The sequence below is a fragment of the Crocodylus porosus genome, unplaced genomic scaffold (assembly GCF_001723895.1).
Source record: "Crocodylus porosus isolate Cpor-Errol unplaced genomic scaffold, CroPor_comp1, whole genome shotgun sequence".
Classification (NCBI taxonomy): Eukaryota; Metazoa; Chordata; order Crocodylia; family Crocodylidae; genus Crocodylus; species Crocodylus porosus.
In genome coordinates this window covers 36,854,815-36,871,345 of record NW_017728911.1, presented here as the reverse complement: position 1 = coordinate 36,871,345, position 16,531 = coordinate 36,854,815, and the positions used below count along the sequence as shown (strand labels likewise).

Below are 16,531 nucleotides of genomic sequence, written 5' to 3'. Positions count from 1 at the left end.
GCTAGTTGGAGTTCAGTTGCAGCCTTGGCTTTCCTGGTTTGCTCCCTGCAGGACCGGACCAGTGCAGAATAATCCTCCTTGGAGGTAAATCCTGTCCTCCATCCTTTGTAAGCCTTTCTTTTTAGCCTCAGGAGGTCCGCTAGGTCGCTGGAGAGCCAGGGGGGCTGCTGTGCCTTCTTGCTGCCTTTCCTCTGAGATGGAATTTGATGAACTAAATGAACGGCTGGGCTCACAAAATGCCTGGCACTAGACACCGAGGGAGCTATGGCAGCTGGAGATGAGAAATCCAGCATCCACACTGCATTGTCCAGGGAATCTTGCTTGAATTGCCTGTCTGCCTCCCAGCTGTCTGTGGCCTGGCTTTTTGTTCTTCCTTAGAGATTCTGAGCTTGAAGAAGCCACGCAGAACAGAGGTCATGGATTTTCAGGCTCAGACAGGATCGCTGTCATCACCCCTGCATAACAGGCCTTATGCTTCACTCTGGCCTGACTCCACTTGCTAGTGGATGAATGAGAGCATCTCTTTTAGAGGAAAGCACCGCATTTGAGTGAAGGGCTGAGTGCTGAAGAATCCCCGGCATCCTTTGTGTTCTCCCAGAGCTTCAGCGCCCTCGCTACTAAATCCTTACGCTGACCGAGAGGTTGTGATCTAGTGCTCCATGACGGCAGAGCCATAGGGGAATATGATCTCAGAAAGCAGGGGATCAGTATCCCTTGGTGTGTTTGGTTTAGCGGGCCAGCGAGAAGCATTGGCTCCATTAGCATTCAGCTCGCATGAAAGGAGTATTCCAGGGCGCAGTGGGAAGAGCGCTGTGTTTTATCAGAAGCTGTTTACATGCAGATGGAATCGTTCCTCATCCTGGTTGCATCTGCACGGCTGATTAATATCAGGTGATAGAGCAAGGCTCGTTTGGAGAGCGAGAGCAAGGCAGCCCGCAGTCTGATGCTGCTTGGAAAGGGTGCGCTTAGTTCCCTGGCTGGATCGCTGTGGATGCGGGCTGTACCACCACCCAGAAGTCATAAAGCATCACAAGGTCTCCAAGGGCTACTCACGTTTTCATGAATTCTGTTTCCCAGGGCTGTATGGGAGAAGGGAGTCAGCTTCACATGGGGAGGGAGGCCGGGCTCGGCTCTCATTGAAAACAATCTGACAACTCTCTAAGTTGGCTAGAGCCCCGAGGGAGTTGCTCAGAGTGGTGTGTCAAGTCTGCAGCAGAGCCAGGGATAAAACTTTCCTCCGGGTTGAGATCCTCCTGTCAGCATGTTGCAGAGTGTATTTCACTCCCATGTTGTGCTTGCAGTAGCGGGCCAGCCAGGCCACAAGTCCTCCTGCCTAAGCGGTGACACTCCTTTGAGCTGGTTCCTGGGAAAGATAGCCAAGAGACTCAGATGGACCCATCAGGGCAGATAGCCTGTCTCAGTAGGCAAGCGTGAGAGGGATGAGGGCTGGAAGGTATGAGCAGGACTGTCCAGGTGATAGGGAATGCAGAGCACCTGGGGAGGACCTCGCATGGCTTTTTCTAAGCTCAGGGGATTGGTAGTAGAGAAGCGGATGTTGTACAAAGCCCTCATTTCCTTTGTAGAGTCAGGAGAGACTCAGAAGGAGAGAGGAAACCCTTGTAATGCACTTAATTGTGCAGTACTGAACCCCAGGGGAAATTTCTTACTGACCCTCAGTTGCCAAGCTGATTATACCCCCTGAAGCATGCGTATTGATTTGTGTCCTGGCTGCTGTAACTGCAGCAGCTGCTGCTATTGTTTATAAATGTCTAATCCATTTTTGGATGTCGTAAAGCTCAGTGATACCCGGCTGCAGGGAGTCATGCACTTTGACTGTGTGTTGCATTTAAGAATAATAATAAAAAGCCCATACCCGTTTTCTTTATAGGGCTTAAATTCTCATTAATTCAATTAATTAAATTTTATTAAACACTCATTAATTACCCCTCTGGTTTGGGAAGGAGTGACCAGGAAGTTCTGACTGGCTTTCTCTGTACCTGGCTGCTTGGTGAATCACTTCTGAAACTGGTGTATTGATTGATGGCAGTTACGTTGACCCTGTAGCAATGGAAAACCATTTTGCCCCTAGTTTCTGCTTGTGCATGCGTAGTGCAGCTGTTCTCCTGCACAACCCCTTCCTTCCTCTGAGACCTCCTCTGCCTCCAAGCATGAAAAGACCAAGATAAGGGGGTAAGGGGTCTACAGGCTTGTTGCAGCATTCTTAGCTACGCGATCCTTTTGGGGTTCACCAGCCCAGCCCAGTCTGGAAGGGTGGAGAGCTTGTTCCTCTGTCTACCGTTAGCCAGTTTCTAATATAGGTCAGTAGTTCAGTGGGGCCATGTTAGACAATCCCAACACACAGTACCTTTGTCAGGGGCTTCCTTGCTCCAGGAATCTGATCAAGATGACAGGTGCGTGCGGCATAACCTGGTGATTTCTGAGTATGCTGCAGGCACTCGGATCTCTGCTAGGGTTTCTTTTCTTGCCAGTTGGTGGTGTTCTGGGGACTTTGATGCTGGGCTTCTTCTGGGCTTTGTAGGGGGTGAAATGGTAATGGTCACTGGACTCCAGGGGATGTTTCTGCTTTTGATGCCATTGGTTTCGTGACAAATTGGAGGCATTGCAGCACCTCCTTGACTTCTTCCTGCTTCATTTCCACACCCATGGCTTCATTTTGCCTAAGGGCTCTGGCCAGGTGAAATACATGGGCGAAACACAGGAGTGCAGATAAAGAGCTTATCTTTATTTCCTGCCTCAGTTGGTATTAGCATAACTAGTGGTAGGCACACAGAGCACCAGCGCTGGGCAGTGATTTAGAGAGGGCACAGTAATGGTACCTACTGCCTCTGGCCCAGTCGCCATTGCTGCCCGGGAAGCAGAAATTGGTCGTTATGTCTTCGGTCAGGGATATAGAAGGCCCCACGTGTATGTGACAGGCTGGAAATCCACTGATATCTGCTGTTTTGTTACAAGTGAGACCAGGGTAAGCTTGCATCTGTTTGTCATGTAAATAGATGGTTAGTCAATTAATTAGATTTGCATATTTCTCGGAGGCTCTCCGTACTCCCGAGCACGACTCTCCAGTGTGCGATCTGTGCTGAGGGAAGGCATGTCTCCTTACCTGTTGTTAATAATCACACTTGCCAAAGTGTTAAAGCTGTTACTTTACCTTAAACGTTTTGAGTGAGGGAGGATCTGCACAATTACAGTAATTGTAGCTGTCAAGGGGAGATGTTTGCTGTGTCTGGAAAGACTGGCGTTGCATCACATTTCTGCCGGCAGTAGCTGAAAATGAATGTCGGAATGACATGTTATATTGTGACTATTGGAGAGGCACGATACGTGTTCCCGGTGTTGTGCGGTTGCTGGTAGAAGGAGAAATGCATTCGCTTATGCTGCGGGGCTTAGTTGGCCAGAGGTTTTAGCAGTTGTCATTCAGTTCCGTGTCCTGTCATTTTTAAATGGGGATACATGGACTTGGAGTTGCTTTTGTTTCCAAAGAGTTGTACAGCATTTGTGTGATGGGAAGACCCTGGATCAGCAGCCCAAGGAGCAAAGCCCTCAGGTTAAGTGCTGTGCCAGGTGCATAAGAACAGAAGAATTGCCACTTCCGGGGTCAGACCCTAGGTCTGTCTTGCCCAGTCTCCTGTGTCACACAGTGGCGGAGTGGATGCTGAAAGGCAGTTAACTGGGTACGACCGGGGTTTTTCCCACTGTTCCTTTCATTTTGTGACCCCCGGTTCTGGAGGGCAGTGCACGCCCATCTTTTCCTTTTGCTCACCCATCTTCTCCCTCCTGCCCAAATAGCCCTCTAGTCGAAGGGTGTAAAGTACGTAGCTCTGCCTGGTCGAACCATGGTGTTTGTGCACAGAGCGTCTCTGACACTTCCAGCTGTTGTGGTGGTTTGGGGGCAGGGGAGATATAGTTACATTAGGACTTAAGCGAAGATCATAAACTCATTCATAGGCAGGCTGCTAGAGAGTTGCCAGATGTTGTTTTCAGTCTCTCCTGACCTGGAAGCAGAAGAGTTCAAAGACTCTGCATAACCAGGGGAGATTGGTCTGTGTAATGAAAGCAGGAACTGTGTCTATGAGGCTTAGCTAGATGGCATGGTCTTGGCTTTGGAAGATGACTCTGGAGAGGCAGGGTATTTTTCTGGCTCTGGCACTGACCTATTGTGCGGTTTTCAGCAAATCACTTCACTCTTGGATGCCTCCGGTTCTCCTGTCACCCTGTGTTTGGCCCATCTGTTTAGAAGGAGGGCAGCTCAGGCTGGGACCTCTTCTTACTGAATGTCTGTACAGCACCATCCTAGGAATCGGTATTCATTATGGGAGAAACAAAGGGAACAAATACATTGGTGGCAAAATGCTGTTCCTGACACCCCAGGCATAGGCTATGTGTTGTGGCCATGGCATCATGCCACTGGCGGGCAAATCTCTGCCTGCTTTGGTGCTGTGCAGAGTGATGCCTGGAGGGAAGGAGGCAAAGGTAGCATTTTGCAGCACTGCTGTAGCTTCTGGAGGTTTCTACGTAGAGTCATCATCAGGATGGAAGGGGTTGGGGACAGCAAGTGTCTGCTAGCCAGGCTGGCTTTCATGCCAGTTGAGCAGGGATGGAGGAAGGGTTTCTCCTGACCCTGACCGCAGGGGGGTTAAACTGGAGTGGGTATAGCCCTGCCGTTCTCCCAGGTGCCGCCTTCTTGCAGTGCTTCCCTGTTGCTAGACTTGTTAACCTGTTTCTAGCCCGTGGTCCCTGTAAAACTGGCCCCACATTAAGATGGTGAAGTTTGCATCTCACGGTCAGCAGGGGACTTTAGAGTACCGAGGTAACTCTTCTGCATGTTAAATATTGACCTGTCCCTTGAGGAGCAAACCCCCGTATGGAGGAGGGCCAAGTCTGCTCTGAGTCCCTACCCTGGTCTCTGGTGTCCCCGTGGTGTTCAGACCCATGGTTTAGTTGGGCTGCAGAGCTAGGAAGACCCTTCTCACTCTCTAGCACTGGTCAGAAACAGGATCCCTCATCTCCCAGCTCATCCTCTCCTTAGTACCCTGCATTGCTGCCCTTGTCTGTCTTCTGAAGAGATGTCCCATGTCCCTAACCCAAGGGCGGGCAATTATTTTGGGCGGAGGGCCGCTTACTGAGTTTTGGCAAGCCATCAAGGGCCGCATGACAGGCAGCCCAGGGCAGATTAATATTCATTTTCTAAACTGTTTAGGGACCCCGCGGGCTGGATAGAATGGCTTGGTGGGCTGCAGCTGGCCCACGGGCCGCATTTTGTCCACCCCTGCCCTAACCACTGAGCTCAGGGGATTAGAAGCGAGTGTTTCATAGCCAGCACAAGTGACACCTGTCCTGGCAGGCCCACTCCAAATGGCTAGATGTCTGATGGGGCAGAGAAAGACGGCCCATTGCACCAGGACATGGCACTCTGCTAGCTGTGCTCAATCCCACCCTTGGATCGGGGAGCGGGACTTTACACAACAGCTATGAGGTGTTCGGCTTTGTTTTACAGGCTGCTGGCAACAGGTCATCTTCCCACAGAACAGGGACCTTGCTGGCAGCAGCAAGGCATCCTGCCCTTCGCTGCCCAACCAACGTGCCTCAACTTTGCCTCGCCAAAGCCCTGTTGGAGGCAAGGCTGCCTGTCCAGGCTTTGCCATGTCTTCCGGGCGGCAGTGCCAGACTTGAGAGAGTAACTCTCGTGGTGGAGACAGGTCTGCCCAGGACAAGGCTGGGCTCTCCAGGCAGTCTGCACAGCCATAAGGCAGTGATGACTTTCTGGGGCAGGTTCCCATTGGTGTTCTTAGTGCTGGACCGGAGCTAGTCAAGGGAGAAGCTGAAATCTGAAGGAGAGAGATGCTTCAAGATAACTCTTCACAACACTAGCTGTCGCTTTGTTATCCATAGTCCGGCCCCTGGGCCAGCCATATGGCCCACACGCTCCTCACCCCCAGTCCCACAGCCCACTTACCCCAAGCCTGTTCATAACCTGTTCCCAGCTCCTCAGCCTGCCTCCTTCATGGGTGCCCAGCGACAGAGACCCCTGGGGTAGGTCTTCATGGACCAGCTCCAAAGTGGAAGCAGCAGAGCTGTGTTAGCATGGCAGTGCGCTTGGCTAATTAGCCTGTCTGCAGAGTTTTAGGGAGGTGGCCCTTTGGCATCTCAGCGTGCTGCCTGGCACCAAGGAAAAGTGGGGGTGGAGAGGAAGAAGAGGATGAACTTACTTCTCCAGGTTCTCCCTGCCCCCTATCTACCATTGCAGCCCGCTGGATAAACCACTGCCCTACAATTCCCCTGTGCTACCCAGCCCTCCCACGCTGCTTATTCCACAGGGAAGAGGATCTCTTACCTATCCAGGGCCTGATTCCCAGTAGGACTCTTTGCTGTGACTGAACATGTGCAGTGCCCCACATTCCCAGCCCTAACAATATAGCCCTGGGCAGAAGATGCATCCAGTACCATGGGCAAGAGCAGGAGGAGGCCCCAGGCTGAAAAGGAGGGTGCACCAGGCTGGGCTGTTCAGTTGGGCACTCTCTGTACAGCGGGCGTGAGCTGTTCCTGGGGGTGAAGAAGAGATGGAGCTGCCTTGTTGTGCATCAGGGAATAGTCTAAGCTGGTGGGAACAGTTTTGTGGCTTCGCTGGAGCCTCTGAAAGTCTGCCCCGAGATGTTTACACTCAACCATGCATGGGAAGGAAGTTGGGAGTGGCTTGCCCAAGGCGACCACGTTTTCTGTTTAAATTCATTGCATTTTTTTATTACTGAAAAAAGATTTCCCTCTCCAACCCCATGACCTTTCCAGGAATGTGGCCTCTGGATGGCTTTAAGGAGCACTAAAAATGTTCTGCCCTGTTTGTGCTGGGGCAAAACCATCTTTCCCACCAGCTGAAGAGAGCTAAGGAGATCCATTATTAGCACCTGTTGTCAGCAACAGGCCGTTTGCCTGGTCTAGACAGGACCTTAAAGTGTGCTGGGATCCACTTGATTTTATCTGAAATATTTTGGTCCTGATTCAGCAAAGCATTCTAGTGTGAGCTTAAGATCTGGCAGAGTAAATGGGACTTAACACTCAAATGCTTGGCTGGATCGGGATCTTAATTCTTCTTTTCTTTTCTTTTCTTTCTTTTTTTTTTTTTTTTTTAAGGATTTTCCAAGGAAACTTTTTTTCAGTTTTTTTTTAAATGCACCATAGGAAATTGGTAAAGATTTTGCTACTGCCGTCCTCACATAATGACAGGGAGCACTTTTAACACTCAGTAGATACTTGTGTGTCAGACTTTGCAGACTTAAGGTTTCTTTTTTGTATTTTGCAGGTTAGATCATTTAGTTAGAAAAAGGTAATAGTCTTTGAACATGAAAGCACCAGTTGCAATCCAGTATTGGATAACACCCAGTTATGATGCATACACGTATTACCCGCTATACATAATAAAAATCGTATCAAATTTTAAACTCTTTTCAGAAGGACGTGACCCCCTTATGCCCAGTTTTAAAGGACAAAGCTAAGGATAAGGTAACAGCTTCACCAAGTGCGACTTCACTGTTTTTACTGATTGAAAACTTCTCTTTCGAGGTCTTGCTTAAAAAAAGATCCTTAAAAAAGAAAAGTAACAATTTTCTCTCAAGCTTTTTTAGTTTAAATCTCTGTGCTCTCGAGGGAGAGGTATGCCACTGGGACAGTTTTCAGTGGAGATGTTAGCTGGTTCATAGCTGTGCCATAACAATTTATTTATGTAAAAGAATATAACTAAATGCCTTCAGGGCTTTGTAAAATCAGATTCTTCAGAGGTTTTCTTTTTTTGTGTGGAGGGAGGGAAAGAGGGATTTGCGCAAATAATTTAACTATAATGTCAGTGGATCGTGATCTGAATAGTTTTCTTCTTGGATTAGCAATGTAGTTTCATGTTTTCCATGAAGCTAAGACCATTGCTATGCCACACTCCTGCTCTCTGGCATTTATGCCCTAGGATTACGAGAAGAATTTACAGGATAGGTTTCCCAGTGCAGGTGGATTAATAGCAGTGCATTTAAAACAAATCCCTGTTCTTTTTCCTGAGGGGAATAAAAGCTTTTTCTGCATCCCATGAAGGAGGCCTGTGCATCAAGTTCAGAATGCCATTGTGTTACTGAGACGCACAAGGGCCTCAGTGGCTACAGCCTACCTGCATTGATACTCTGCTGCATCTCCAGCGGCCTTGGGCTTGGCCTTCCTTGTGTGGTGCAGAACCGCAGATATACCAGACAGCTGCCATCCGTGGCACCAGTCTTGCTCCACTGGAGTCCAAGGGAATTTTGCTGTAGACTTTAATGGGAAGAAGACTGGGCCCCCAGAGCGTGGGTGAATGGATACTGACCTTGGATGAGACTATGGGTCCACATAGTAAGACTTATTGCAGAAGCATGTCTCAAGCTTCTTATTCTAGGGGGGGAAAACGTGGAAAAGAAGAAGATTTGGGCAGAGAATGGGTGTGAACACAGCACTCCCCATTGTTCTTACATGTGCCCATTGCTGCTAAACAGGAGGGTCTTGGTGGCCGCAGGGTGAATCGGCTCCTCAGTAAGAGGAAGGGCAGTGCTGCTGTTGGGCTGGAAAGCAGAAGACCGTGATTCGGTTCTTAGCTCTGCTGCCGTCTCTGGGTGGCCTTGGGCACGTTGTTCCATCTATCAAGTGGGGACAGTATTACTCCCTTCTGTTTTATTGAGGGGAAGAAGCAATTTTGGGTAGCAGCTGCTTCTCACTGTGTGTGTGTGTCTGTGTGTGTGCACGTGTGCATGCGCATTTACACTTGCACACAACCTGGTTCAATGGGGCTATGACCTTTGCTGTGGCTTTCAAGTGCCACACTTGCACATGCTATGCTTGGCCCTTGGCACTGAAGGAGGGGGGTATTTATCTTTCTCTGTACAGAGCTTGTGGCTCCCCTACAAGCAAGCCTGGAGCTCAGATATGATTGTCTATCCAGAAAGGGGACTTGTCCCCATTTCTTTACTGGTGTTCCCTGCTCTTTCTAAAGTGTGGTGTGGGTATGGGGGTGACTGGAGATGGAGGGCCAGTTCAACAAAGCAGTGGGAGAAGTGGATGGATGGATTGGTTGTGGCCACAGATGTGAGGCCAGTCTTCAGTTTCCACTTTTAATGTGTCTGCCTGTTAATGTGCTCAGGACCGTGAAGAGCATGGTCACAGGTGTGTCAGAGGGGAGTTGAGAGTTGCATTTGCCAGCCGGGCTACTCAGTGAGGTCAAGTTGCAAGTGAGGAGGAGCCCTTTAGCTTGCTCAGTGAAGCAGGATGGCCTGGGTTAGGCATTTCAAAACATTTAACTTTTTCTCCTTCCTTTTTTTCCAGCATTATCACGGTTTTTCCAGCAGCCTGAGTCACAGACAGTGGAAGAAAATGGCATGGCTCGGTTTGAGTGCCGCATTGAAGGGCTGCCCGCCCCAAGCATCACCTGGGAGAAGGATCAGGTGGCTCTTCTGACAGAATCCAGGTAAGTGGCTGGGAGTTCGGATTCCTTGAATTCATTTAAAAAAACAACCCTACATATTAAAACACTAAGAAGATGACAGTCCTTCCTAGTGTTCCTTGAACCGACAGAAAAATATCCTTAAAATTAATTAAGGAGCATGGAAATAATCAAATTGACCAACTCTTATTCCTTCTTTCCCTGCATCATTTAGCATATTGGACTTAGTGTGCAAGCTATAAAAGGTAATTCTCTGAAAACGGAATCAGCCATTGCCTAAGAAGCAACATAATTGCACAGGACAGTCAGTACAAGTTGTCCGCTCATCAGTCTCAAAATGGACTGCCTTATGACAGTTTGTCACCATCTTCTGGTCATATCTTGCCCATCCAGAGAGTTTGGTGGTTGCTTGGGCCCTGGATATGTAGGTAGCGGATGGCGGATGCTTGAGGGATTGGCTCGTAGGTAAGGAAAGGTGCAGAGGTCTCAGGGGCCTTTCAGTATTCTGACGCTGGGCTCCAATCCTGCGCAGATGTAAGTGGGAGCCGAACTGCATTGCAGGGAGGCTCCTCAGAGCTGGACAAGAGAAGCAGGGGTGGGTGTAGGCCTTCCTTGGATTGAGGCCTATGGTGGTATTAATAATGGGTCTCCTTCTCTCAGGCCCGGTATAGTTGACACTGAGTCATTCCCTTTGGCTCCTCAGGAGTTCATTGACTTCGGTGGCATGGATTTCCTGCTCGGGAAATGACAGATCCATCTGCACTGTTCCTTTTTCTGAGTAAACGTGTGTCTGGGCGGGGAGGGGAATCAAAGACAGAGGCTGTTCCTGGCCTGTAGACTCAGTTGCTGTCTGTGGGTCAAACAAAGATGCTGTCTTTTAGCCCCTACAGATTCAGCAGCTATGATCTGAGTTTCTGCAGGAAGAGCTGGTCCTTCCCAAGGGGCAGCTAGCATGCGGGAGGGAGGGAGAGGAAGGGAAAAGTACCAAAACTGAGAAATAATTTCGGCACAAAGGCTGTTTTTGTCAGAATAGCTGTTTATATCCTTGAGGCTGATGTGCGGTGATCTGAAGGCTTGTGGGAGGCTGGTGCTTTGTATGAGAAGAAAAATAAGTGTTTAAAAAAAAAAAAAAAAAAAAAAAAAAAGGCAGTGGGTGGGGGGTGGGAGAAGGAGGCATGCCCCAGATAGGGCAATAGCTTTTTAATATGACAGTTCGATGGATGTTGTGAAATAACATGCTTAGAGATTGCTTTCAACATGAGCAGCTTGAAAATTGCTTTCTGTGTAACAGTCAGAGGTAATCTGCACCTGCAGACCTGGCTTTTAAATCATGTTTAGCGCATAGAAGATTTCAGGGAGCTCGGCCGTTCTGTTGTTGACTGTACAAAATGGGCTTGGGAGGGAATAATGTGCATCCGAAGGAGGGTCTGGGTACACAGCGGTCTCCTTGTCTACTCTGCTGTGCCTGTGCATCGCTTGACAAGGCCAGATGCAGCCCAGCCACAGGGGGCTGTGGGCGTGCTTTGCGACATACCTTGACAGCAGCATGCATGGATATCCGTGTTGGACATGCAGGCATGCCGTGTTCTGACTTACGCGTTCAGATCTGGCAGGATTAGTGGGATAGGCAGAATCCAACTCTGGGACTGTGAATCCGACCTACTGGAGAGCATTAAGGTGTCACTATGTTTTATCTCCTTTAGCTGTAGCATAAATGAAAAAAACCCTTAAAATTGCTCTTGCTGTGATATCAGTTTCTCTTCTTTGACATTCTAATAGGTCTCTAATGGGTGCCAGTGAGACTGTGGTCTCAGAGGTGCGTTGCAATGATGATATACGTAAGCCAACCCTTGTCTTCCCTGGGGTTTTATGCCATTACAATTCCCAGCACTGACAGAGCATTTGATTCAAGATATTGCATTATGGAGCAGCCACCGCATTGCTAAGTACCAAGCCCTGCTGAGATCCCATGTGGCTGTTTGCACCGGGAGATGCTGGGCGGTAGTTTTTCACTGAATAGGTTGCTGCACACATGAAGGGGAGATTGGTGCTTGCTGTCCTTTTAGAGTTTAGCGCATGCACCCCTGTGTTTTTTGGACATGCTTTCTGGCATTTCTGCTTCTTGGATTCCCCTCTCAAGTGCTTCCAAGCCTCCCACAAGGACCTTTCTGCCCACACGAGTGCCTAAATACTTTAAAAACAAGGCCTGAAATCCACCGCCACAGCTTTGAGTTGGCCCAGCTTGTAGAAAGCTGTGAAAAGACACCGCCTTTCTGAGGAACTCTGCCATATCTTTGAATGTGGTTTCTCCAGCTCACGTGCCTCTGAGTTTTGTGTCAGAACATGGGTTAAGGGTTCGTTTTTTGACCTTTTTACCTTCTATTTTGTCTGGTTGTTTCCTCCCTCTTCATGGAACTTTTGGGCTTTCAGTGTTGAGTACTAAGCAAGAATCAGGATGTCGAGTTGTAGGTGAACGTTCAGCCTGTGCAGGCGCTGTAGGCACTAGCTCCGGGGCAGCGGATACTGAGTTGACTGCAGCTGCTTTCTCGCAAGCCCTGCCCACGGTCGAGTGGCTGCCTGTGTGGCGTGGACCCGCAGGGATCAAAGACCAGGAAGCTAGCTAGGCCATGGGCAAAGGGGAAAGGGTTGTCGTGCTGCCGGGGACGCAGGCCTAGCAGCATGTAATGATGATACTTTGGGTTCTGAGTCCTGCACCTTTCAGTCATGATGCACTGCTCTGGGCAGAGGTAGACCTCCATTTGGCTGAGGCCGGTGGAGACCGTCAAAGAAGGATGTGCTGGGAACAATTTCCCGGCCCCAGCTTAGTTGAGAGCAAAGCTGGAGGGGATATCACTAGAACCGGGATTTTACCCCCCGGTGCATTTTCTGTTTTTCTTGGAGATTTGACTTTGGCTCTTTGTGTTTCTCTTCCCTGTAACAACAGTTGTTCTGACAGAGATGATCGTTCTGCTCTTTGTTTGAGAAAAGCATACACCCAGAGCCACCCCTTACACTCTGAATCATTAGGCCAACTCAGCTACATTGAAGGGGGGTCCCCCCTTCCACTTCTCATGGATTCTTTTGATGCTTCTCGTTGATCAGCGTGACTGCAGTGAGCCCAAATAGCTGGAGGCTCTGAGAAGCATTGGGAAGGAACAAGTGCAGCAAAGTCTCTCTCTCTCGTTCTCCCTGGCTGTCCTTGGGCGAGGAACACTTAACATATCTTGCATTTCTTTTGGAAACAGCTTCAACAGGATTTGCTCTCCCATGAAGCCCTCCCTGTGCTGCCGAACTCTTAGAAAACATTGTATTCAACTCTGAAGTGAGTCAGTAGTGACCTTACAGGTCCCTCCACTTGTACAAAGACACAGAAACTCTGCCCAAATGACTCCTTCACCTCCAGCTACTAGACTATTGCAAGAAACAGCGGTGAGGCTGCGAAAGAACTGAAGGTCAGCAACATAACTCACCTGCATCCTACCTCTCCTCTCTGCATCATTAGCACATGAGCCTTTCGGTGTCTGCTGCATGCTTGTGGCAGCCACCAGTCGCCATTACGTGTTTCTAAACCCCCTCCAGGGCCTTTGCAAGCTGGATGGACTGACGCCGAATCTGAACCCTGAGCAGCGAATGATTATGTAATGAATATCGACCATATGCTCCTGGAAATGCAGTTGGGTGCTATATTTGTCTCTGGTAGATGCCTTTCCTGCTGCCTGGAATGCGTTGCTTGTCACTGTGGATGCAAAGAGCAGATGCATGATAAAAATAAACCTCAGGGGACTGGGGACTTTTCCCAGCACGGAGTCAGAGATGCAAATATTTGTCTTGGTACTGGTGCATTTGAACTAGGAGTCCCGACAGTGGCTGCCTGATGGCAGCCCCTCTGGGGCCTATATAGGCTGGGTAGAAGCTGCTGATCTGGCTCAGATTCCACAGCCTTTACTCTCACGAGTAAACTGAGAGTAAGACCATGCTGGAGGGTAAGGCTTTCGGGGAGGGGCCCACAGAGACAGCATCACTTCTGTAACTGAGCTGCCTTCAGATGTTCTCTGCCACATCCCCGCTGTGCCTGCAGATGGGGAGTGTTGATGGATATCTAAATGGCTCGATGGTTCAAGGACCTGTGTCTGTTGTGGGGCTTCAGATATCAAGGGTTTCCCATCAGGCTGTTCTGGGGTGGGCAGACCCAGCTGAGAAACCACCCTCTGTGCTCATCACTCCTCTCTGGTCCGCCCCTGCAGAGTAGTCTCTGTTGTCCATCCGTTCATGGGCTCTCCTCACAACCAAGACATCTGCCTGTCAGAACTCGGTGGTGAAGTTCATAAAGGTTTGTGCCTTGTGTTCACGAAGAGAGAGGCGCCATCAAGGAATTCAGACAGAAAATAAGGAATTTGGCAGCCACTTGTGCTTTATGCTGATCGCTTATTATCTGCATTATTCGGCACTACACTGCATGAGTTCGTGCTGGAAAACCAGGCATCCATCAGGAGCTGGCTCTCTTGGTATATGGAAGCAGAAGTGCTTTAGTGCAGTGGTTCCCAGCCGGTGGGCTGTGTATCACTAGTGATCAGTGAGCTTGTGAGAAGCCTTAGGTCAAAAACTATAAGGAAGTAAATGAAGGAGCCTCTTTAGTTCCAAACAAAACTGTCACCGGATGCCCCACAGCCTTAGGAGAGGATGTCCAGGAGGCAGAAAGCATTTCTCCTGACTGCTTTCCTCCCTGGTGGTATGTAGCAGGCTAGTAGTGGTGCATCCTGCCCTGTTCCTGTGTGGTAAGTGCAGGGCTCTCACCTGTCCAGCTAGCTTTTGCCAGGTCTGGCCCACCTGTAGATGATCAATTGGTCAGCCTCAGCTGCTGAGGTGAGCCCGCATGTCTCCTGTCACCCTGTCCGAGTGTCCCTATATCTGAAAAGATCCAGGCCCATTCAATGCCTGCCAAACCTGCAGTCTCACGTGGGCCTGAGATCAATGAGCCCCTGCACAGCACGCTGCCCAGGGGCCAGGAATTGCCGCCTCCATCACTGAGGAACAGCAATTTAAATGACTCGGCCAAGGCTAGGCAGCAAACCTGTGGTAGGACTGGGAAGGGATTCGTAAGTCTGACTCTTTCAGTCCCTTCTCTAGCCCTTTGGTGACCATTTAAGATGAGTTGGTCACAGACAGTCCTGAGTTTAGCTGTTCTTTTCCTTTCACTCATCCTCCTGTTTCAAACAGCAGGGAATCCTTGAGAGACTTATTTTTCCAAGCAAATTGCCATTTCCATTTGGAGGCGCTTTTAAGAAGATAGCTTCTTGCCAGACTCTAATGATCAATAATTAATAGGAGAAGAAGCAATGGCTTTAGCTTGCAGGGAGACTTTAGGTTGGATGCTGGCAAAAACCTTCTACTGTGAGGATGGGTAAGTAAGCACTGGAAGAGATTATATGGGGAGCTTGTTGTGTCACAGCGGGGTGGGCAAAAGTCCTTCAGGAGTGGGATAGACATTGCTGATCCTTCCTTGATGCAGAGGGGGTGAAATTGAGGAGCTCTCCAGACCCCTTCCAGCTCTGCTTTTTCTAATTCTAGGTTGTTTTGTGTGGATCTGATGCGTGGTCCCCAGCATTCAGCATCCAGGCAGAAAAAGGTGCCTCCCCATTTCTCTGCACTTTCAGAGACGCAAGAAAATCATATAGTCAAAGGTCCTTTTGAAGCAGACCTTTGCTAGGTTGCTGTAGCAGGGTGGCTCCCTGAAATCCTGTTTGGAGAAGATGCCTGGAGTATCTGACACCTTGTTCAGACAGAGGTAGCCAGGACAAGCAGGACAGCTGAGAGTCTCTGGGCAAATAATTTCTGTCACCTGTCTACATGTACATTAGCCTGTTACTCACATGTGTCCATCAGAAGGCAAGGGAAACAGGCTCTTCCAAGCAGCTCTCAGGAACTGTTATATCCCTCAGTACTGGAACAGCCTTGCCAACAGAGTACATAGCTTTGAGCTGTATGCCTGGTTGGCTCGACTCACTGCCCAGAGGAACCTAAGCTCTGACTCAGCCCCTGTGGATGGTGGAAAGTCCTCTGGTTCAGTAGCACAAGCTGCTACTGAGTGCAGAGTCAGTGCCCTGGGAACGAGCTAGCCCTGGAAACCCAATCTTTCAGGGTTCTCAGCCAGGGGGTGCTTGGTGCCTGGCAGGATTGGCCTGTGCAACATTGATGAAGCCCTCTGAATCCTGCATTTCTCACTGTATAACTCTTTGTAGCTTGTCCAGCAGCTACCCTTAGTACGATGGGAATCAGGATTCCTTTTCTCAAGTGTAGATCCTGTCCTATAGATCCGAAGACCTGAGGAATCTATTTGCAATGCCAAACAACAACATTACTGCATGAACCTAGGTCAACGTGGCATATTCTTACTGGATAAAAGACAGTGCTCTTTGTGATATCCACATGCAAACTAGTAGGTTTGTAGCTACCGTACTTTCTCACATACAACACACCCTAGAGTAAGAGAGGCACCTTGCTTTTTACAGGCCGCATGAAGGGAAAAAAAACCTCTTTGGAGCAGGTAACTGAATAGCAGCAGCAAGGGAGCTGAGCCTGCTCTTTGTTTTGCTCCCTGTGGATCATGTACAGATTTTACTTATGCTTCTGCCTGCTAACTGCCAGACACTGCTTTTACCGTATTTCTTGCATATAATGCACATTCAGATTTCCAGCAGCTGGTTGGGGTTGGGGGGGTGCATTTTACATGAGAAAATATAGTACATATGCATATGTAGGTATGTATGCTTGTGTGCTTATGTATGTATTTTTTTAAATAGAAAACTTTTAGCAGAAAGGCCTTTGGACTATCTTGAATCAGGTTTGGTGGTAGTCTGATGTAGAGCTGAGATTATGGTTGTATGGCTAGGATAGGGCTGGTGGTTTGGATAGGGCTGATCCTGCCTTCGGCAGGGGGTTGGACTAGATAAACCCTGGGGTCCCTTCCAGCCCCACTTCTCTATGGCTATGAGTAGTCTAGAGAAAGCCAGGCCTACTGCTGCAGTGAATCTGTTGCTGTTAAAGATTAGTTTATTTTACTTTTTTTTT

General features: G+C 49.1%; 1 protein-coding gene across 2 annotated transcripts in view; it reads left to right on the top strand.

Moving 5' to 3' along the window:
• LOC109309186 (immunoglobulin superfamily DCC subclass member 4-like) overlaps window positions 1–16,531 on the top strand; it is a 108,112-nt gene that overhangs the window by 12,100 nt on the left and 79,481 nt on the right. For both annotated transcript variants that reach the window (XR_002100828.1, XM_019533827.1), the window contains exon 2: window positions 9,346–9,487. Coding sequence is in view for 1 of the 2 variants with exons in the window: in XM_019533827.1 (XP_019389372.1) it covers window positions 9,399–9,487 (89 nt within the window). In the remaining variant the exon portion in view is untranslated. The remainder of the gene's footprint in view (window positions 1–9,345; window positions 9,488–16,531) is intronic.